The sequence below is a fragment of the Convolutriloba macropyga genome, chromosome 4 (assembly GCF_964194025.1).
Source record: "Convolutriloba macropyga chromosome 4, txConMacr16.3, whole genome shotgun sequence".
NCBI classification, from domain to species: domain Eukaryota; kingdom Metazoa; phylum Xenacoelomorpha; order Acoela; family Convolutidae; genus Convolutriloba; species Convolutriloba macropyga.
In genome coordinates, this window is record NC_134471.1 from 15,753,858 (window position 1) to 15,778,041 (window position 24,184).

General features: G+C 32.4%; 1 protein-coding gene across 1 annotated transcript in view; it reads right to left on the reverse strand.

Annotated features, from left to right (window-relative positions):
- Positions 1-268: 268 nt before the first annotated feature.
- The window catches only part of LOC142338276 (uncharacterized), a 46,518-nt gene continuing 22,602 nt past the window's right edge, over positions 269-24,184 (reverse strand). Inside the window, exons 4-6 of the mRNA XM_075387954.1 lie at positions 23,118-23,262; positions 18,565-18,682; positions 269-649 (exon numbers count right to left, since the gene is read on the reverse strand). Of these exons, the coding sequence (XP_075244069.1) occupies positions 557-649; positions 18,565-18,682; positions 23,118-23,262 (356 nt within the window). The 3' untranslated portion in view covers positions 269-556. The remainder of the gene's footprint in view (positions 650-18,564; positions 18,683-23,117; positions 23,263-24,184) is intronic.

A 24,184-nucleotide genomic window follows, 5' to 3' on the forward strand; every position in this document is an offset into this window, starting at 1 on the left:
AGGCCAGGTCACTTTATAAATTACATATTTTGCGCAAGGGCTCTCTTGCGTGCTCCGTAAAATAACGGTTCTTTTTTCTGCCCGGTTGGCAAAGTAAATTTATCTCTGTTATGATCGACATTTGCGCTCCCGCTTAATATTTGTCAAAAGTGACTATCGGAAGACCATCATCTGTAGCTCATAGAAGAGTTAAACTTACTTGGCCAATTTAAATTGACTTAGTCTTGTGAAATACAAAAACACTTCAACCTCAACATTGTTCTGTTAAATGGTCGGTTCAACAATCTCTTCAACCAGAGTATGGTAATAAAAACTGATTATAAACAATTCATGATTGTAATAAAATCAGAGTGCAATTTTTCCAGTCTATATTTTGACATGATCACAGACTGGACAAGTATCAAACAGTCACAGGTTTTACACTGGTTCAGTATTAAAATTTGCTGGGTAATGAGATATACTGCTAGGGCAATTCGTTCATTTCCAGTTTCGATATTCCAAGGTTTCAGAGCATCCAAGCTGTTTGCGAAGTTAGTTTTGGGGGTCATTTGCACCGCTAGTTAAAACCGCTGTTCATTGTGACGTTTTCATTTGTTATCCACTTCAACTTGTGATAGATCGTGTGGACTCCATTCACAGTCAGCCAAATCTGAAAAGAATAGCAAAAACCAGTGTTGGAGAGTAGTGGAAAAAACAGGGCTTCCAGCCACCAGCCCAATTTGGCCTATTCCCCCTCACGAATTCGGGGGAATAGACCAAATCGTCCTGCTAACTGGAAGCCCTGTTTTATCCACTACTATAAGCAAAACTATATACACAATACGCGCTCAAATTGCTCATCTATAAATAGTTCATTAAAGGATGAAAAGGAAAAGTGCATGTCATGCTAAAATGGCCACCACCATTAACAGAAATAACCATCACCATTAGTAGAATGAATGATATCAAATGAGTGAAAATTTCGAAAATAAGACGTATTTAATTATCAGCTTGCAAGTTGATTATTTATTAAAATTTTTATTTAATTTTCATAAGATCATACAAAGCATTCAATTTAATAGACGGATTTATTTATTATTTTACTTTAAAACAGGTAATTACTTTGGAAAGGATAACTAATTATAAGTTAAAACTCATGTCCGAATATTCTAGAAAAAGAGTGTTCTAGAATAATTCTCCATGAGTGCAACTTTTTTCTCCACGGCACCTTTTTGGCTATTCATCATGGCTTTCACTTCTCTACAAAAACAAACAAAAGATTTATGATGAACAAATGTTTACCCAGTGAAACAGCGAAAGTTAAATCAAAAATAAATCTGATGGTGAAACATGGTCGAAGACCTATCAGGGGGAACCAACCATACCAAAGGTAGAGCATGGCCCTGTGGGGTCAGGGAGAACCAGCCTCAACTATCCGAGAAGCGGCTTCACCGATATTATATTTATAAACATGCTCTCTGAACTAATTTCTAGTATGGGTGAATCTATATCTATTAAGATAGATGCATAATCTGCATCTTCCCTTTCTAAACACAAAGAAAGAAATATGCTTATAAACTTTATATATATTACACTCTAGATATTGATCTGGATTAACATAATGGTCAGCTAATTTTTTAATATAATTTTTTACTTTAACCAGATCCTTACATGTATCACAACAATATTCTAACTCTTTGCAATCACTACAACAATCTTTCCAAGGAATACTTTTACACTTATCACACTTCAATTTTTCCAAAGTTTTCCGTGATAAAATACACCATGTCTCACCCAACTAACAACAATGTGAACTTCTGCGACGTCTGAAATTTATCCTTTGAAACAAAGAAGGGTTTATACAAACGTCAATCATATGATTCTAAACATAAAAAATTGTTAGAGAAAATGTTTGGCTCTGATAATGAAGCCCCAATTAATGTCAGGCCTAAAACCGAAAAGGTTCTACCCCCACCAGCCCCACCCATACCTGAAAACATGGAGAGAGCGTCTGACTCAGAAGAAGAATATTACTTCCTCAGACCTAAGCCTAGAGGGGCTTTGCCATTGGTGGGCCTTGGACCAGCCGCTCCGCGGGACCCCCAAACTGAGAGTAAGTCTAAAACTGAGAAGAAGCCTAAAGGGGCTTTTCCCTTGGTTCCCCATACTGAGTTTGAACCTAAAGATAACATCAAAGATATTATTAAAACTAAACCCAATACTAAAGCTAATACTCCAACTAAACCAGAAGATAATATGTACTCTAAAATTAAGTTTAGATGTGGAGAATGCAACAAAGAATTTAAAAATGAAATAGCCATAACAACTCACTCATATAGTCATAATTGTAAGTATCTAGAAAACACAGAATACTATAATATAAACTCTAGCCAGAACATGAAAGAATTTTATATTACTGATAAAGCTGGAAATTACATTGAAGTAATAGATGAAGCAATTAATCACTCTTTAGAAGAAATTAAAAACTGTTACCAAATTCGTAAAAATAAGAGTTCTAAATATAAGGTCACAGCCTTGTGCGAGTACAAGAAGAGAAACAAAGAAGAAGTTAAAACTACTAAAATATTTTTCAACACTGACTATATTATTAATAAATAACGCAATATATGAATATGGTGACTTCAAACAATGGCTAAACTTTGAAAAGGAAATATACGAGGGTTATGACTATGAATTTGAGTTTCTCGGGTTAAAAAGTATTCAGATAAATATTGAAACAACTAAAGCATCTATTGGTAGTTATATAGATTTCCCCCCGATCTCAAAAACTCTAAATCAATATTAAAAATACGAAATTCCAAATACAGTTGCTTGCTCTGCTACATCCTGCCATGGACCACGCAATACGCCAAAGTAAAAATGAGAATAAACTAATTGTACCAAGACAACAAGATGAAGATGACTTCGGCTATATATTAAGAATACAAAAATTATATAATATCAACATTTGGATATACACACCTTGTGATGATGGTGTTGAACTGGTGTGGAAGTTGAACTGCTTAAATCGATGGATGATTTTAATAAAGACAGAAAAGATGCAAATATATCAGTTTGGGGGACGGACAAACAGAACACTGCGCCCTAATTAAAAACATAGAAACCCTGTTAGATCGACCGAATAAAATGAATTATAAATTCTATTACTGCGATAGGTGTACATGTTGGTTTAACTCTCAAATTAAATATGACAATCATATATGTAGCCACTCTTTCAAACCAGAGATTGTTTGCCCCAAGAAGAAGAAAATTACTTTTATCAATGAACATAAGCGACAGAATATAAAACATATTATAACCGCTGATATAGAATGTTGCATTGTCGATGTCACAACTAACAACCGTAAATATGTAATATCCGAACACTTACCAATAAGTGTAGGTTACAACTGGCATGGTAATTTCAAATACTACTTCGGTATTGATTGTATCAAAAGATATACTAGTGATCTATTAGAAATTACATCATAATGCTAAAAACATTTGTCCTATATGCAACAAAATATATTTTAATAAAGTAAGAGATCACTGTCATGAAACTGGTAAATATAGAGGACCAGCATGTAGAATGTGTAATCTAAGACACAAACAACAAAACTTCATTCCCGTAACATTCCATAATAGTAGTGGTTATGATTTCAAACTAGTATAAAGTGAACTTTTTAAACAGAATAAAGATATAAGAAAAGTCGATAACATACCACTAGCTGCTGGTAAGTCTAAGATGTTTAGTATTAGTTGTCTTAAATTCTTAGGTGGTTATAAATTCTTAGCTATGCCTCTAGATCAAATGGTAAAGATATACGGGTGTAAAACTAAAACATTATATCCATATGAAAACTTTGGTTTAGATGACTCCGACAATTTTATAGGAAATATGAATATAGAAGACTTCAAATCCTCATTATCTAATAAATTACCAACAAAAGAAGAAGCCGATAACTTTAATAAAGACAACAGTAAAAAAACTGGTAAAGATCTAGCTATAGAGTATTTACAGAATGATATGGAAATATTAGACTAATGCATGAATGAATATTTTAAATTAAGTATGAAAGAAATTAAACTCAACCCTCTACATCACGTTAGTCTTCCGGGTTATAGTTTTAATTGGTGGTCAATGCCAAATGGTATTACATTAGATACATTACAAGATAAACAAAAGCTAGATGATTTTGTTAGAACCAAAGAGAGGGGGTATATGTGGTATAATGGGTGATAGATATATAAATAATGCTAATGCTAATACTAATGCTAATGCTAATGTTAATGCTAATGCAATTGCTGATAGTAAAAGCAGGTCCATATGGTACATGGACGCAAACAACCTATACGTTTATGCAATGAAGCAAAAGTTACCTTATAAGGACTTCAACTAATCTGACACATCTTAAGACGACATATTAAATACTCCAGGTGATAGTGATCATGGTTACTATTTAGTTTGTGATATTAATTATACTAATATTTGTAAAGATACTAATATTTGTAATAATAGTTTGTCCAATAAAATAAAGATAAATGATAATGAGTTGGGCTGTAGAGAAAGAGGGGCGGGCAAGATAAGATCAGAGAAACTAATTTTAGATCAAAACAACAAGACAGAATATATGGTTCATTATAGGATGTTAAAGTTCTATGTTAAGATGGGTGTAACAGTAACTAAAATTCATAGAGTACTTAAGTTTAAACAAGATTACATATGTAGAGACTACATTCAAACCAATACTAATAAAAGAGCAACAGTTAAAACTGAAGCGGAAAAGGATGTAAGTAAATTAAAGAACAACTCACTATATTGACGAATGTGCATGTATCCTCTACAGTTCCTTCAAAGTAAGTTCTTACACGATGACGACAAAATAATGAAAAGTATAAGTAAACCGACATTTAAGAATAAAAAAAGATATAAGGATTATAGCCAGATTGAATATATAAAGAAAAAAATAGAATATGATTCTCCAGTATATGTAGGTGTTACTATAATAGAATTAAGTAAATTACACATGTATGATGTTTTCTATGATATTCGTCCACCATATCTCAAAGATCTTCAAATCCATTATTTAGATACTAATAGTTTTGTATTAAGCTTTAACGAGGGTAATGTACCTGACGAACATATGGACCTATCCAATCTCAAAACACCAATCAAAACTAAAAATAAAGTTCCAGGTAAAATCAAACATGAATTGGGAAGTAGAATAATAGAAGAGTTTATATCGCTATCACCAAAGAAATATAGCCTTAAAGATTATCCAAATAAAACTACAGAGAAAGGAATAAAGAATTGTGACAATGCTAACAAGAGGAGTATCATAATGCATTAATGTATAACACACAGAGAACTGTAGATGAATGTAGAATACAAAAAGTTGGTGATAACATGACAACAACAAAAACAAGTAAGATTAGTCTAAACACATTTGATGATAAAAGATTCTATGTAAATACTATGGAAAGCTATCTGCATGATAAGAGACTACATCTATTCAAAAGAGATTTAATAAAAAAGATTAATACTACTCCAATAGAGTTATTAATAAAATTAGGATTAGATGAAAGTAAAAAGGCAATTAAAGTAAAGCGGCACTAATAAATAATATTCTTGAACTATCTATTAATGATGATAAAAAGTTAATTGAAGCTGCTATTAAACTATATAATGATCATTGAATACGATTATGAATATGAATATGATTATGAATATGATTAGGAATATGAATAATAGTTAGTAGTTGGTATTTCGTAGCTAGTAGATAGTAGTTATTAGTTAGTAGTTACTATATTATATATCATCATCTCTCCTATAAAAAATATTATTTTTATATTATTTCTATATTAACTTTATATTATTTTCATGTTATTTTTATATTATTTTAAATATAAAAAAATGACTAAGCTAAAGAAACTTATAGAATTAAATAAACTGGAAAAACTAAACAGAAAGAATAGATTAGAAGATAAATAAAAACAACAAGAAAACTATGGTGAAAAAGAAGTGTTATTCGATACTGTAACTAAAACACTAAAAACAAACAATGAACAGAATCTAGCGTTAGGTGAACAAGCATTCAGAGCCATAGATTTGCAAAATCAGCAGTTCGATAAACAAACTGAGATGATAGAGCAAACTAGAAACAAGGCATTGATGATGTCTAATGAAGCATTAGGGAAGCCTGATGGTGAAGCATGGACGAAGTCCAATGAAGCCGTAGAGGAAACTCGAGATATAGCACCAGTTTATGTTGATAGAAACACAACCAAAATTCTTCATTTGATGGGGGCTCAAACTAATCCTCAATTAAAATTAGATCTCGTAGATTTACCTTCTAGGAGTTATAAAAAGAATAAAGGCCATATAACTCTAGAGCAGGGTGCATTTTTAGTTAATGATAATATATATGTATTATCAGAAGGATTTATTAACTTTCTCACTAACCCAAATGTAACATATGGTGATATCGATGAAGATGAAAACAAAATTAAAAGGTTTTTATTTGATGTTGGATTTGATATAGGAAAAAGTGAGAAGAGAAGCAGTAGATATAGAACAATAAAACGTATATTAGAGGATAAAAAACTATGGCAGGGGTTTAACAAAAGATAAACTCGATAATCATAGTTTTAACTTCACAGATAGTCTCATCTGCAAAACAGGTTCCCTGATAGAAAGAATAGAAATACTAATAAGAGAAACAAAAGCCGGTCATGATGGATTATATGATGAAATGTTACACATATCTAAACAACTATTATCTATGAATATTATTAATCAAGAACAACTAGATAATTTTGTTTTTAATTATGGTAAATAAATAATGGAAAAACAACAACAAGACACAATTAAAACTAAACAACAACTACTAGCTAAAGAAATATTCATTCCACAAATAGCAAAGTTTAGAAGAGAAAGAATAATACCATTATATAAAGATGAAACATGGTGAGCTGATTTAATTGATAAGTCATCTCTAAGTCAAAACAATAATAATTATAAGTTTATATTAACAGTTGTAGATATATTCACAAAATATGCATGGGCTATTCCATTGAAGAATAAATCTGGTTTATCTATAACTAATGGCTTTAAAAAAGTATTAGGTGAAGGTCCACAGGGTGGCTCTGAAAGTCAAAAATTTGAAAAGTTATGGGTAGATAGAGGTAGTGAGTTTTACAATAAAACATTTCAGTCACTTTGAGTTTTACAATAAAACATTTAAATAAAACATTCAAAGAATATGAATTCGAACAATATTCTACATACAGTGATTTAAAGGCTGTTTTTATAGAGAGATTCAATAGAACATTATTACACATAATAAATAAACCAATGTTCATCAATGGTGAGGGTAATTGGATAGATATTTTAAATGATGCTGTTGTAACATTTAATAATAATAATAATAAAGACACAACAGTTAATATGACAACTGTTGATGCTTCTAATAACCCTGATAAGGTTAGATACTATGTTAAATCTACTAAGATTAAACCTAAACTTAAAGTCGGTGATTATGTCAGGAATGCTGACAAACGTAACATTTTCTCTAAAGGATACACTTCTAATTGAAATAGAGAATTGTTTAAAGTTAATAAATTTCTAAAAACCCAACCACCAGCATATAAAATAGAAGATATTAATGGTGAGATAATAAAAAAGAAATATTATGAACAGGATTTATTAAAATCTGAGTTTGATTTTGAATCTAATAACACGATTTTGGAATCATTAAGTATATTTCTTTCTGTAAACAAATACAAAGATGAAAAGAAATAGATTCAATCAGGCTAAACAACAATCAGGGAAACCGCTTCTCGGATCAGCAATAACAAATAATCTAACAACAAATAAGGCCCGTCAATTATTCTTAGAGGATGACGATAACATTGACATGAAGGATAACTATAAAATTATAATTACACATCCTCCTATAGATGAAATATTGTTTTTAATAAAGAGTATTATGACAATAACTTATTATCTTCTTCAAATAAAATCGATATTCTAATTGAAAATATAACTGAACTAAGAAAAGGTGATTTTGATAAAGTCACAACTAAAACATTACAACTAAACAAAATACAAGTTAATGAAGAACTAATTAATGAGTTTGTTAATTCAGCAAATGAAGTTGCAAATACTGTTAACTATTTTAAAAAAGTTGCTAGTGATACCATCTCTAAGTATAATCAATTAAAATTAGAGATTGATAATAATAAGTTTAATCAGAATATTACTAACATACAGCTAGATGATATGTTCACTACTGGTCTAAAGCAATTTGAAGAACTTAATGAAAAGACTAATTCTTTTATAGATGAAGCCCTTATAAAGAATAAAAGGACAATAGTACAAAATATAAAAGCTATATTACTTGAAAGTGAACTTTTTGACAACAGAGAACAAGCAAGACTTGAGATGCATTATGATTTTAAAATGAAATGAGTGAATAATCGAAATACATCAACTGTGAATCAAAATAAAATATGTAGTCTGACTTAGACTCGAAAAATTCTCGGGCGACATAAAATTAAGAACTATAATTCTTAAAAATGCACATCTGAATATTTACAATAGTCTTTTCGTACCGTAGAGGTGCAAAAATTCTTTTTTTAAGTTATTCTTAAGGTTTCTTTTCATCATATGGTTTTGCTTTCCTTCATTTGCAGCTTATATAGTTTTTAAAAAACAAGATAAATAAGCAAAAAAATTTTGCATCCAAAACAATTTTTTTAATTGAAGACATCTGCAAGAAAATTATGACCAAATTACTATTGTATATAACTCAGCAAATCTAATTGTATTCTCGTTTCTAATTTTTTTATCTGTCTGATTAATTGCTCCTTTTTCAAAAGCTTTTTCTTAGAAGAGTTTACCAATTTTCATTGTGTACCTTCTCACATTCAGTAGACAATGTTATTACGGCAAATTAGATTATACATAATTCCCAACAAAAGGCAACCCAAACTGAATACTTTGTTGATAAAATGTTAGAAATTTAAGGAAAGATGAAAAACATGTTGTTAATAAAGAGTATTGTGACAATAAATTATTATCCTCTTCAAATAAATTCGATATTTTAAGTAAAAATATAACTGAACTATGAAAAGGTGATTTTGATAAAGTCACAACTATAATCTTACAACTAAACAAAATACAAGTTAATGAAGAACTATTTAATGAGTTTTTTAAATCAGCAAATGAAGTTACAAATACAGTTAACTTTTGGTAATAAGGTTGCCTCTGACACTATCGCTAAGTATAATCAATTAAAACAATAATTTGATGATAATAAGTTTAATCAGAATATTACTAGCAAACAACTAGACGATATGTTTCCTACTGGTCTAAAGGAATTTGAAGAAGTTAATGAAAAGACTAATTCTTTTATAGATGAAGCCCTTATAAAGATTAAAAAGACAATTGTACAATATATAATAGCTATATTATTGGTAAGTAAGCTGATAGACAACGAAGAATAAGCAAGACTGAAAATTCATTATGATTTTAATCATGAAGAGGTAATGAAAGAGATTGAGAGTTATTTTATTATCAAAAATGCAATAAACTAAACCCAGTCCACCTTTACTTTACCCCAGTATTAGCTCTTTGTCAGAACAATACATAATGGATAAAATCTTAGCTAAAAATAAATTTAATAACAATATTAATATTATAAAAAATATTAGAAATTATTATGAAACTGAAACTAATAATTATAATAAGAAGCTAAGTAAATATAAGAATTATGTTAACATAGCTGAGATTACAGAAATACTATTATCATCAATAGCAACAACTGCAACTACCTCATCAGTTGCTTTAACAGGTATAGGATTACCTTATTCTATACCAACATTTTTCGCTACAGCAACTATCTCTGGTTCATTATCAAAAACAATTAATACTAAAATAAGAAATAAAATTATAAATTATTCACAAATGTATATTTTAAGTAAACATTTTAGAGATAAGTTTAATAAATTTTATACTAAATCAATGAATGATAATAAAATATATCTTAACTAATTCATTATACTCATCATTAACTATATGATGAGTATAATGAATTAGTTAAGATATATGAGTATTATAAGAAGGACAATAAAAATAAATTTAGTGTTTTTTTAATCTTAAGTTATTAATTGGTAATATTATATTAAGTAATAATAGTATACTTAGTAATAATAATACTAGTATTAGTATTTACCATTAGATATAACTTGCCATAGCCATAGTCATAGACATAGTCATAGTCTTAGTATTAGTCATAGTCATAGTCATAGACAAAGTTATTATTTAAACTCTAATAATTAATCATTTTATCTTTGTACCTCCTCTACATACCAAAAACTAGTCTGGTTTGCATTTATTTGAGATCTAGAATGATTTTTTGTGCCAATTCAGTACCTCTCATTTTTTGTGGAATTTCATACGCTGTTTGTTATGTGTGTTGGTTTTCAAGAAATTAGTTCCATATCCTTGAGAAAGTCAAACAACTCCGTCGATCAAGATAAAAACTTAGTTCCAGCAGTTAAAAAAGATTCTTTTTTAAATGCATGTTTTTAAAGGGATTCTTGAGCTCACGAAAAGATTCTTGAGCATGTTTTGAAAGCATTATCTCTTCTTAAAACCGGATTTTTTGAGCCGCAATTCTTGAAAAAACTATTTCGCAGAAATGGTCTCTTTATACTTCTGAAAACAACTAGTGTATCCGGAGACAGATTTATACGCAACTCTGATTCTTTCTACTTAGCTTGTGAGGTTTCGTAAGACATCGAGTACAATTTTTTTTAAAAAAAATTGTGACATTTTGTGGTTATTTTTTCTATTTTTTGCTTTGAGACAAACACACTTTGCAGTTGAATTCAATTTGAGCTCTTTCTTACTTTTTCTCCATGGAAATCCGAAACAGCGTAGCTCAACAATTCTCCGATTATATTTAAAAAACAAAATAGTTTAACTACTTCTTCTTTTTAATTGCAGAAAAACAAAATGAAATGACAAGAGATTTTCACACCTTTATCGCACCTTATTGAACGTCTTATGATATAATAATAAGGAAGCTCGAATATTGTGCCGTGAACATAGTTTTACTGATACTGGAAAATTTGGCAAGCAATTCAACGAAAGTTCACTAGCCTTTTCTTTCTATCTGTACAGCATCTATGCATATTTTTCTCTGGCGCAAAGTTTTTATTCACATTTTTTTTACTGAGAAGCATCACAAGTTTGATAATCTGTGGCTCATGGCAACGTGGTCTTAACCTCTTATTTGGGAATAATTGTTAAAAATTATTTATAAATCCATAAACAACATCTAATTTTTAATTACGAGGCACTAAAAAGATCCCATATAGGGACAAATCAAATAAAGTTCCATAAGAATTGATCCTCTAGAGAACATCAAAAATGCAAGCTAAAACCAAAATCCCTCAATTGACGTTCTTTGGGCACTTCAACGCTACAAAGCCAAAGCTATCTGTGCAAAAAAATTATTTTCGATTGTCTTCAGGAAATATTAACAGATGGTTAAATAAGTCCATGTCCGTTAATGATTTTACTGTATTTAAATCAAATAAACGTAAGGAAAATTTGTTCTGTCATTTTCGTTAATCGCAGTTTAGGCAAAAGTAATGTGTGAAATGTCCTACCTGTCGACTCAAAGGTATCAGCCGACCTAAACTGGGTAATTTTAGCCCGTAAATTAAGATCGCCAGTAGTTTTAGGATGGCCCGTAATTATAAGGAGGGCCCCTAGTGCGTATGATTACTAGAGCACAGAAGTCCAAAGTAATGTGTTTTATATGACTGTCGCCTTATCTGCGGAGAACAAAAAATAAAAAAACATAGCAGGACAAGACTTGAATTACAATCCACAGAATTGTAAGGAAAACAGACCTAATGTACCTGACCAACAGATCAAATGAACAATCCCAGCCAAAAAGAGAAAATCTCGAAAGTTGAGAAACAAAAAGAATCAAACAAACCAAACAGAAAATAATCCTTGCTAAAACTCTTGAAGCTTTTATCCTGAATACCATATGTGACATAACTCAATATACTCATCAACTCACGCAAAACCCTTCAAAGAGATTAATTTGCTACTAAACATAGAAAAACTCGAGAAATATGACAAATGCTTCAAAAAATTGAGAAGTGAAAATTTAAAGAAAATTAGCGATAAATATGGCTGGAAAATTATAAAAACCATTTTTGGTCTCTGGAGTTCTTGTAACCCGTCTGCAACAATTAAAGGTTTGCTGGCCAGTAAAGATAGTTAAACTGGAAAATGACAAAAAATTCATTAAAAAAAATTTAAAAAAATTGTGACATTTTGTGGTTATTTTTTCTATTTTTTGCTTTGAGACAAACACACTTTGCAGTTGAATTCAATTTGAGCTCTTTCTTACTTTTTCTCCATGGAAATCCGAAACAGCGTAGCTCAACAATTCTCCGATTATATTTAAAAAACAAAATAAGTAACTATTTCTTCTTTTTAATTGCAGAAAACGAAAATGAAATGACAAGAGATTTCCACACCTTTATCGCACCTTATTGAACGTCTTATGATATAATAATAAGGAAGCTCGAATATTGTGCCGTGAGCATAGTTTTACTGATACCGGAAAATTTGGCAAGCAATTCAACGAAAGTTCACTAGCCTTTTCTTTCTATCTGTACAGCATCTATGCATATTTTTCTCTGGCGCAAAGTTTTTATTCACATTTTTTTTACCGAGAAGCATCACAAGTTTGATAATCTGTGGCTCATGGCAACGTATTTCTTCAAAGACCCTGAAATTGGTCCAGAATTTGATCCTGAAATTTCATCATATATTTGGTTAATTCTATTGTTGCCACATACGGTAACATACATTACATGGGTTTTTGCTAATTTCAAGTCATCAAACCAAACGGAAGCCTTTTCCCCTTAATTCGGATCTTTGGTTTATTTGAATTCTTCAGAAATATTCATTTCATAATTAAACTGATTTTTTCCCGGTTCAGATGTCAAGCCGTTTCAGCGCGGGTTTTTGTAAGAAATGAATGCGCTGAAGATATGCATGAAAAGCGCTGTAAGCGCTGAACTTTGGAGATGGCACTAAAACTTTAAAAGTACACAGCCTCTTCAGCACATTTCTTACATAATTTTAGCGCTTTGTCTGCACATTTCTTGCATAAACTTCAGCACAGTGTTTCAGCGCATTTTAATTTTGAGAATACTCCAGAAATTTTGTCGCATTTAAGGAAAGTTTCTCGACACGGGTTACTCAAGTTTTGTGTGAGCTCAATAACACTTTTTTGAGATTAGTTCAAAAGTCTTATCTGTATATGCTACCGTTTTATTGTCTTTAGAATGCAATTATCATTCAAGGAATTCCGTCATGGTCTTAACCTCTTATTTGGGAATAATTTTTAAAAATTGCTTACAAATCCATAAACAATATCTAATTTTTAATTAAGAGGCACTAAAAAAGATCCAATTTAGGGACAAATCAAATAAAGTTCCACAAGAATTGATCCTAGAGAGCACATCAGAAATGCAAGCTAAAACCAAAATCCCTCAATTGACGTTCTTTGGACACTTCAACGCTACAAAGCCAAAGCTATCTGTGCAAAAAAATTATTTTCGATTGCCTTCAGGAAATATTAACAGATGGTTAAATAAGTCCATGTCCGTTAATGATTTTACTGTATTTAAATCAAATAAACGTAAGGAAAATCTGTTCTGCCATTTTCGTTAATCGCAGTTTAGGCAAAAGTAGGGTGTAGGGTGTGAAATGTCCTACCTGTCGACTCAAAGGTATCGGCCGACCTAAACTGGGTAATTTTAGCCCGTAAATTAAGATCGCCCGTAATTTTAGGATGGCCCGTAATTATAAGGAGGGCCCCTAGTGCGTATGATTACTAGAGCACAGCAGTCCAAAGTAACGTGTTTTTGATGACTGTCGCCTTATCTGAGGAGAACAAAAAATAAAAAACCATAGCAGGACAAGACTTGATTTACAATCCACAGAATTGTAAGGAAAACAGACCTAATGTACCTGACCAACAGATCAAATGAACAATCCCAGCCAAAAAGACAAAATCTCGAAAGTTGAGAAACTAAAAGAATCAAACATACCAAACAAAATAAAATCATTGCGAAAAAAATCTTGAAGCTTTTATCTTGAAGACCATATGTGACACAGCTCAATATACTCATTAACCCACGCAAAACCCTTGAAAGAGATTAATTTGCTACTAAATATAGAAAAACTCGAGATATATGACAAATGCTTCAAAAAATTGAGAAGTGAAAATTTAAAGAAAATTACCGATCAATATGGCTGGAAAATTGTTGAAAACCATTTTTGTCTCTGGAGTTCTTGTAACCTGTCTGCAACAAGAAAAAAAGTTTCGCTGGCCAGTAAAAATAGTTAAACTGGAAAATGACGAAAAATTCAAAAAATTAAAACCAATCAATAATTTTAGTTGCAATCTTTATTGAAAAAAATGCTGATATTTTCAATATTTAAAAAAGAAAACTATTTTATTGCCACTAGAAACTAAGCAGTAACATTCTAGCAAACCCTATAGGAGATTCCCTGGCCACTGAAGAAAAACACTAAAACTTGAGAAAATTAAAGAAAAAAATTGCAATTTGAAAACCGCAAAAGTTTTTATTTTCTAAAATCTTGAAAAACATTCGCCATTATCACTAGAAACTAAAATTTTATCAAAAAATTGGTAATAATTGTGATATTAAAATGTCGAAAACCGTTCTATAGCCAATAAAATTTTTTTTGGCAAACACTTAGCAAACCCTAGATGAGGTTTCTTACCCTCTGGGGCTGGAAAATTTGAACAATGACAAAATATGAGAAAATTTGAAAAAAAACTGCAATTTTTTTAAAAAAATTGCTAAAATTCTTGCAGTTAAAATGTTGAAAACTATTCCTTCACCAGGAACTATGCATAAATCTGTTGTTAAACCCCAGATGAATAATGAAAAATGAATGTCAAAAAAATTGAAAAAATTTGCAAGTTTTATCAAAAAAATTGCTAAAATTAGTGATGTTAAAATGTTGAAAAAATTCCACAACCACGAGAAACTATGCAGTAACCTATAATAAAAACCTAGAGGAAGTTCGTTCCATGACACCTAGGGCTGAAACAACTCAAAAAAGGACAAACATTTTCAAAAAATTTGAAAAAATTGTAAATATTATTATAAAATACTTTGTTTATGTTTGGAGTAGCAATACATATACCTCTTTAAATGGCCATAAAAAGTAATTACGTGATGAAAAAGATCTCTGTCGACTTTTACAAACCTCAATCTCAGACTGATTCATGTGTGACACAACTCAATATACTCATTAACTCACGCAAAACCCTTGAAAGAGATTAATTTGCTTTTAAATATAGAAAAACTCGAGATATATGACAAATGGTTCAAAAAATTGAGAAGTGAAAATTTAAAGAAAATTACCGATCAATATGGCTGGAAAATTGTTAAAAACCATTTTTGTCTCTGGAGTTCTTGTAACCTGTCTGCAACAAGAAAAAAAGTTTCGCTGGCCAGTAAAAATAGTTAAACAGGAAAATGACGAAAAATTTAAAAAAATTTAAAACCAATCAATAATTTTAGTTGCAATCTTTATTGAAAAAAATGCTGATATTTACAATATTTAAAAAAGAAAACTATTTTTTCTCACTAGAAACTAAGCAGTAACATTCTAGCAAACCCTATAGGAGATTCCCTGGCCACTGAAGAAAAACACTAAAACTTGAGAAAATTCAAGAAAAAAATTGCAATTTGAAAACCGCTAAAGTTTGTATTTTCTAAAATCTTGAAAAACATTCACCATTATCACTAAAAACTATGCAGTATCTTATTATCAAAACCTGGAGGAGATTCCTTGGCCGTGCAGGTTAGAGAAAATTAAAAACGACAAAAATTATAAAAAATTAAAAAAAAGAAATTGCAAACTTTATCAAAAAATTGGTAAAAATTGTGATATTAAAATGTCGAAAACTGTTCGATGGCCAATAAATTTTTTTTAGCAAACACTTAGCAAACCCTAGATGAGGTTTCTTACCCTCTGGGGCTGGAAAATTTGAACAATGACAATAAATGAGAAAATTTGAAAAAAAAAACTGCAAGTTTTTTTAAAAAAAAATTGCTAAAATTCTTGCAGTTAAAATGTTGAAAACTATTCCGTTACCAGGAACTATGCAATAACTTGTTGTTAAACCTCAGACGAATAAGGAAAAATGAATGTCGAAAAAACTGAAAAATTTTGCACGTTTTATCAAAAAAAAAATGCTAAATTTCGTGATGTTAAAATGTTGAAAACGTTCCACTACCACAAAAAACTATGCAGTATTCTATAATAAAAACCAACAGGAAGTTCTTTCCTTGACACCTAGGGCTGAAACCACTCAAAAAAGGACAAAAATTTTCAAAAAATTTGAAAAAATTGTAAATATTAGTATAAAATACTTTGTTTATGTTTGGAGTAGCAATACATATAGCTCTTTAAATGGCCATAAAAAGTAATTACGTGTTGAAAACGATCTCTATCAAATTTTACAAACCTCAATCTTAGACTGATTCAACAAAAAAAATCCGAAAAATGGCAAAAAAAATGCAAAAAATTGCACCTATTTTTGCTCAAAAACTCCTAAAAGTGACCTTATAACCTTGAATTACGGCCTTCCCAGTAGCTTCATCACTCTAAATACTCAAAAAATTACCAAACACGGCTAAGGGTCTCTAATGATACTTGATACCAGCTTAGTTTTACCTGTTCATCCCGTTTTGAAAGCTCAAAGTCATGAAAAAAGGTGTGAAAACATCTTAAAAAGAAAATAAAAAAACAAAGCAGGACAAGTCCTGAAATACAATTCAAAGAATTGAATGAAAAACGTAGAAGTTCTCTATATGATCAGCGGATCAATTGAAAAATGCCAGCCAAAACATAGCCAAAATTATCTCAAAGAATTGAGAAACAAACAATCAAACAAACTAAACAAGAATATAATCATTGATAAAAGTTTGAAGCTATTAGCCCTAAGGCAAAAATGGATCCCCCTTAAATATAACTACTTGAAAAACATCTGCAAAACAAGTTTTTGATTTTGAAACTGCTGCAGTATTATATCTTCAAGGCCTGAAAAAATTCATGGGCCCTTGAATTTCGATTAGCTCAAAATCGACCAAATTTTTTTAAAAAAATGAAATCAATTGCATATTTTAAAGAAATGATGCTAAAAATTGTGATATTAATATCAAAAGATATTTTTGTGTCTCTAGAGGCTATCCAGTAACCTTGTTCGAAGCCCTAAAAACTTAATTGGTTCAAAGATCGTTAGGAAATAATTTTTATAAAAAATTTCAAATTTCGAAAAATGGAAATTATTTCTTTTAAAATGTTGAAAACCATTCAATTTCCCCTAGCAGTTATTTAATAACATACTACATAACCTTTTTTGAGGTTATCTGGTTATTTAGGCAAGAAAAATTGAAAAGAGAAATGCTTTGAAAAAACTTTAAAAAATAGAAAAATTTATCAGAAAATTTTTAAAATGCGAAATGTTAAGTTGTTGAAAACAGATCCATTGAAATTAACAACCATGCAGTAACTTTTTTTAGACCGTGGAATAGGTTTCCTGGCATCTGAGAATGGACAAATATCAAAAATTGACAAATACTTTAGGAAACCTTAAATAAACTGCAGATTTTATCAAAAAAATGCTAAAATTCGAAACATTAAAATATTGAAAACCAGTCCATTGTTACTAGAAACTATACAATGCCCCATTATCAAACCTTATATGAGATTCCCTGGCTGCTGAAGCTGGAAAATTTTTTTAAAAATGTCAAAAATTATAAAAAAAACTAGAAAAAAATTGCAATAATTTGTATTTTTTTGCGTGTTTGTAGTATCAAAACATATAGCTCATAAAGTGGTCACAAGGAGTAATTTTGTCTCGCAAAAGGCCTCCATCAACTTTTAAAAACTTCAACCTAAAACTAATCAAACAAAAAACTAAAAAAAATCACAGAAAAACATGAAAAATTGCACCATTTTGAGCCCAAAAACTCCTAAAAATGACCTTTTAACCTTAAATTGAGGCCATCGCAGCAGCTGCACCTAATCACTCGAGGGACTACTAACGTCCACATTGGGCCTCTAATGAAACTTAATGCCCGCTGGGCTCTACCTGTTTATCCCGTTTTGAAAGATCAAAGTGATTGAAAAATGTGTGAACACATCTTACAAAAAAACACAGCGCCCCAATACAATTCAAATTCTTTGAATTGTAAAAAAGACAGAGCACCAATACAATCCAATTCTTGGATTGTAAAAAACATGGGTAATGTAAAAACGGTTAATTTACAGGTATATAACTATTTTACGCCCTATTTTAAACCCATCTGTTATAAAACTTTTTTTAACTTATAAAACATTTTTTAACTCTGTTGTTTCGCACAATCAAAGACTTTGTAGGAGAAAACAGTTAACAGTTAACAAATATATGCTAGTTCAAATTTATAACGTTTACTGACGTTACGAAGTTGCCATGGGTCGGTTCCATCAAGTCGAACAGTCATGTAGTCAAACACAGTCTCTGAAGTTGGGAAACACACTCCAGGACATGGTGCATACATGTGAAAGACATCTCTCCTAAAACTTATCCACTATAAATTTCTCCTCTTAATTTTTTTAGGTGAAATAATTGTTTTGGATCTTCTGCTTGTGCTCCCCAAACCTATAGCGCTATATATCCGGATGAAGTCCTCGACCCAAGACAGGTACAGGCCAGACGGACTTGGGTCGCAGACAGGGGGCTTCAGACCGAACAGACACAAATTCAGATATGGGCCAGACCGAACAGACCTTGGTCACCCTGGGCCACACCGATCCAAAGCCGACACTGGGCCATACAAAACACACCCAAAATCAACCTGGGCGTGTCAAACACAATCTTGGTATGATATGGACTCGTATGGCGCGTACAAACAAGTTGACTCAAGATCCGCATCGGATGTTCGCGCGTAAGAACTACTTGGAACAACAATCATTCATAATGGCCAGAGAAAACATGTCGAGCATGTCAACAGGGTCTGGCGCTTTTGAGATTATTCGAGAAATTTCGTCGCATTTACGGAAAACTTCTCGATACGGGTTACTCAAGTTTTGTCTGAGCTCATAACCACTTTTTTTAGATTAGTTCAAAAATCTTATCTGTATATGCTAGCGTTTTATTGTCTTTAGAATGCAATTATCATTCAAGGAATTGTCATGGTCTTAACCTCTTATTTGGGAATAATTTTTAAAAATTGCTTATAAATCCATAAACAATATCTAATTTTTAATTAAGAGGCACTAAAAAAGATCCAATTTAGGGACAAATCAAATAAAGTTCCATAAGAATTGATCCTATAGAGCACATCAAAAATGCAAGCTAAAACCAAAATCCCTCAATTGACGTTCTTTGGGCACTTCAACGCTACAAAGCCAAAGCTATCTGTGCAAAAGATTTATTTTCGATTGCCTTCAGGAAACATTAACAGATGGTTAAATAAGTCCATGTTCTTTAAAGATTTCACTGTATTTAAATCAATTAAACGTCATGTAGTCAAATACAGTCTCTGACGTTGAGAAGCATCCTCTATCCTGAAATTTATTCACTATATAACCTGCATAACTTCTCCTCTCAAATTTTTTGGGTGAAATAATTGTTTTGGATCTTCTGCCTGTGCTCTTCAAACCTATAGCGCTTTATACCCAGATGAAGTCCTCGACCCAAGTCAGGTGCAGGCCAGACGGAATTGTGTCGCAGAAAGGGGGCTTTAGACCGAACAGACACAAATTCAGGTATGGGCCAGACAGAACAGACCTTTGTCGCCCTGGGCCACACCGATCCAAAGCCGACACTGGACAATGCGAAACACACGCAAAACCAACCTGGGCGTGTCAAATACAATCTTGGTATGATATGGACTCGTATGGCGCTTACAAACAAGATTCGCATTAGATGTTCGCGCGTAAGAAATACTTGAAACCATAATCATTAATAATGGCCAGAGAAACGATGTCGAGCAAGTCAACAAGGTTTTCATGTCAACCATCAGCACTACTGTCTTGCTATGGCTTAACTTTGCAGGCACGCTCTCCATATCTAGTGAAAACAGTATATGTGAGATCTTGGAGCACAATAGCGTTGTTTGTTCAATGTTGACTTCGATGCAATATATTCTATCGATCTAGACGCTTAATATGTCTGTGATGAGGGTTCTTTGTAATATCCACGTTGAAATTCACCGTCAGGATATAATTTATATCATGTCAGTTAACCAAGAACGCTACGTCATAAGTACACTACGATCCTCACTGTGTTCATTTGAATTTAGTTGCGTTACGTGTAAAAGTTCCGCGCTGCCACTATTTAACTCATCGTGGCTGACCTCCCAGGAGAAGGTCTCGCATTGCAGCCGCCTCTTGTTACCAACGCTTCCCTTTTTGGCTCATTTTACATCACCGTTCGTCGGACAATCGAATGGAAATGGGGATTCTTCTTCACTTGTTTGAGAAGTCGTGCTGTTCATGTAGAAATCGTCACGTCTTTGGACAATTTTTCTCGCCTAATGGTAGTGGAGCAGTGCCTCTGTTCGAAGATCGCTTAGCTTGATTTTGGTATAATACTGGCGCTAACTTCGTTGGAGCGCATAAATAGCACGGTGAGTGTATTGAAATATCAAATAAGAACAACTTTGCCTTTAATTCGCCTCCGAAAGCGTTAAGTAGAAGTTCAACCTCCCAGTGCACCATATCACGGCGGCATCCGGGAGAGGCTGGTATGTAGTTTTATGCGTGTACTTTTTACTATCCTCGGTAACTGTCTCCTCACTGACAAATTTCTGAACACCACTTTTTGTCCTTGGGAACACGCTCATAACGCATGCCCATTAATGGCCGTAAACTCCAGCCCGTCAAATCTAGGCGTATTAAAACCCAATTATTTTTATTTGGTAACCAAGCAAACAGAATTCCGTCAACTCTTTTAACTGTGGTGGCATTAATGAATTTGATCAATGTAAGTGGTACGCCCGCATGGTCGTACCCTAATGCTATATTGTCACGTTGTATCAAAGAGTACGCTTCGGCACTGAATTCACGTTCTAAGTGGCAGACGCCTGCCAAGTAACACCTTAAGCCGCGAGGTTTTGGGTAGTAAAAGAGACCAACCCAAATTACTACCTTTTCACAGGGATCAATTTACGGTTACTACGTTAAGGTTCCGACGGGTTTGCACGGTCCGCCGTCTTGCGCACCTCCACCGAACGGCCACGTCTTGTCAGCCCTCATGTAAAATTTGCACGTATTCTCCGAGCTTATTCTTTTGGGCCTTATAACGTTAGTAAGTAAATGAGCATTCTCTTCTTCCGAAATATTATGCGTGACAATATCAACCAATCAAAATCGAGTACAATTTGAAAAGCGTATTGAAAGGCGTATAGAATTGCGTCCAATTTACGAAGAAAAGTCTGAGAAAGTTCGGATAATTAAATTTAAACAATTGTAGCCACATCATGAGTCAGTTTAGAAGGTCTGGGCTTAATGTTTTTAGGATTTCCAGATTATTGTTGATCAATTATTAGCCAATTTTGACGTCAATTGCATCAAACAGAAAATGGGTAAAAGAGCATTAACAAAACCTTGCCGTCGAAACCTAACTTGTTTATTTGAACGTTACCAATTCTATCACGTTTGCATTTTCGAAAGTTAACGTTGTTCATAGCAAAAAAATGAATTCAGGAACATATCGGCCTACTGTTTTACTCAGACGCCCATAGTGTATGTGAGTGAGTGAATGTGTGTTCGTGCGTGCCTGTGTGTGCATGTGTGTGTTTTGCGGCTGCTCAAGAATCTCAGCGGAACCGATATATCACAGCCTGTTTCTCGATATTTACGCCTTACACCAGCCTGGTTCTTCACAGGGTTTGATTGACTAACAATCCCGCAGAAACAATTAGTCATTCGGACGTATTAAAAGACTGTAACTTTAATTTTGTTGATTGAAGTTAAGAAAATTCTTGATGATAGTCTATGTTCAATCTCGTGCTGATGTTTGTAAGGCTTCAACCATTGTTAGTAATGTTGCTAACTTCTCGTCAAGTAAACTCAACTAACTTAAAACTGGCAAGATCTAAAGATCTAGCAAAACTTAGCAAAGAAGACTAAAGTTGTTAAGGAGTCAAATTTTAGTCTATCTGAGAGCCAACTGCTCTTGGTAACAGTTTCTAATGGCTCTAAATATAATTCGGTTTCACTAATCAAACAATTCGGTTAGAGTAAATAATCAGATATTTATCAAATAAAAAATCATCGCTACTTGTTTCTGATTGGTTAATCAAGAAAATGATTTAGGTCCTTGTTTACATAGTAAATGTCAAATTACTGCAATATTTTGTTTAATTGACATAAGCACGGATGTTATAAAGTGGCTTTTAATGCTTCGAATGTACGGTATTTGACCTTTAATGATCACCTAAACTATAATAAAATAAACAACTCAAGAAATTTAACAATAAATGACAAAATACCGAAAAATGCCAATTTTGCACCATATAAGTGCTAAGAGCCACACTTGTGAGTCTGATGCAAAAACGTTCGTTGGGTCCATGAGTAGTTTAGAGTTAACCGTAACCGTGTGTCATAACCTCGGTTTGCTCAGGTTTTGCCTTCCAAAAATCGGGGGGGGGGTGTACAGATTTTCGGTCCCAACTTGTAAAAATTTTTAGTTTTGACCATTTTTGAGATTTGACGAATTCTAAGTTTTTCAGTTTCAAACGTTATTTCTTGCTATCTGATGGCTTTTGTAGCTGATTTGAAGTGATGCTAACAGTGTGTGTGTTTGTTTGTGTGTTTGCGTGTGAGCGTGTGTGTGTATATATATAAGTGTGTTTGTATGTGTATGTGTGTTTGAAATCTAATTACGTAGAGCCATACTGAACATACAATCACGTTCGCATGGGTACGTGAGTATGCAGAGCCAACCCGGCTTAGGCGGAGAGATTGTGGGAGACAATAAATCATAAGTGACAAAAAAAATTACCATCCAGGCAGTCGAGTTGAGCCACCTTTTGTTGGAGCTCCTATTTCACACACCTGGCCGTTGTTCCTATGGGCATTGAAGTAGACAAGATCGGTGGTACCGGAATCCGCCCCCGTCCAAGTATAAGAAACTAACTTCTGAACCACTGAAAGAAACCAAATGCAAAACTACTACAAAGCAGCTACGAACTCAGGACCTATTCTGCTCTATATCCCAAAAGGCACTGAACGTATGATCATATCCTTGCATTAATTTTTCGTACGCTAAATTCTTCTCCAACAAACGTGAAATCGATCGAAGATTGCGTTCGAAATTGATCTGGTCAACGGTTTTTTCGCTGAGAAAAATCGGAGAAGTATGATACAGACTAAACAGTTATTCTTTTAAATGATTCCATATTTCGTCACTGCTATCCGTTTCGGGTCACCGTGTTTTTTCTTCGTCGACAAAACCTACGTCAATCGGGGAAATTTATGACGCAATATTGGTATATTTTGTCAGCCATTCTAGCTATCAGTGTGACTAAATTCCACATTTTAGAACATCCCGGGTTGATCTTTCTTGGGGACCATATCCATGAACCATATATGGTTCCATACAGTCAATCCGTTGTGTTTTGCATTTAGAAGCAACGTATAAGCATTGGGACAAGTGAGATTCAGATGGCAATGCCTTTTGATGTTCATTTACCGGTTTTTGTTCTGATGTTATTCACGCCACAATTGGCTCATAATTGGTCAACGATCATCTAAAAAACCTAAAAATTCTATGCAAAAAATCACCTTTTTAAATAACTTTTGGGGTACTATTTATCTAGGTTAAACGAACTTTTTCTGACCTTTCTACGTAAATTCGAACAATTTCTGTGCGTATTTATATCAGTTTTCAAAATACTCTATTCTGATTGGTAAATTTTCATAAAAAATTTAAATAGAAAAAAATGAAAAAAATTGGTTAAATTTTTCCTAAAATTATTATGTTTTTGTTTGATCAAATAAGCAAATATTTAGCTGCCCATTTATCAAAACTTAACCAAGATTCCAAAAAAGCGATCAAAATGGATCGAA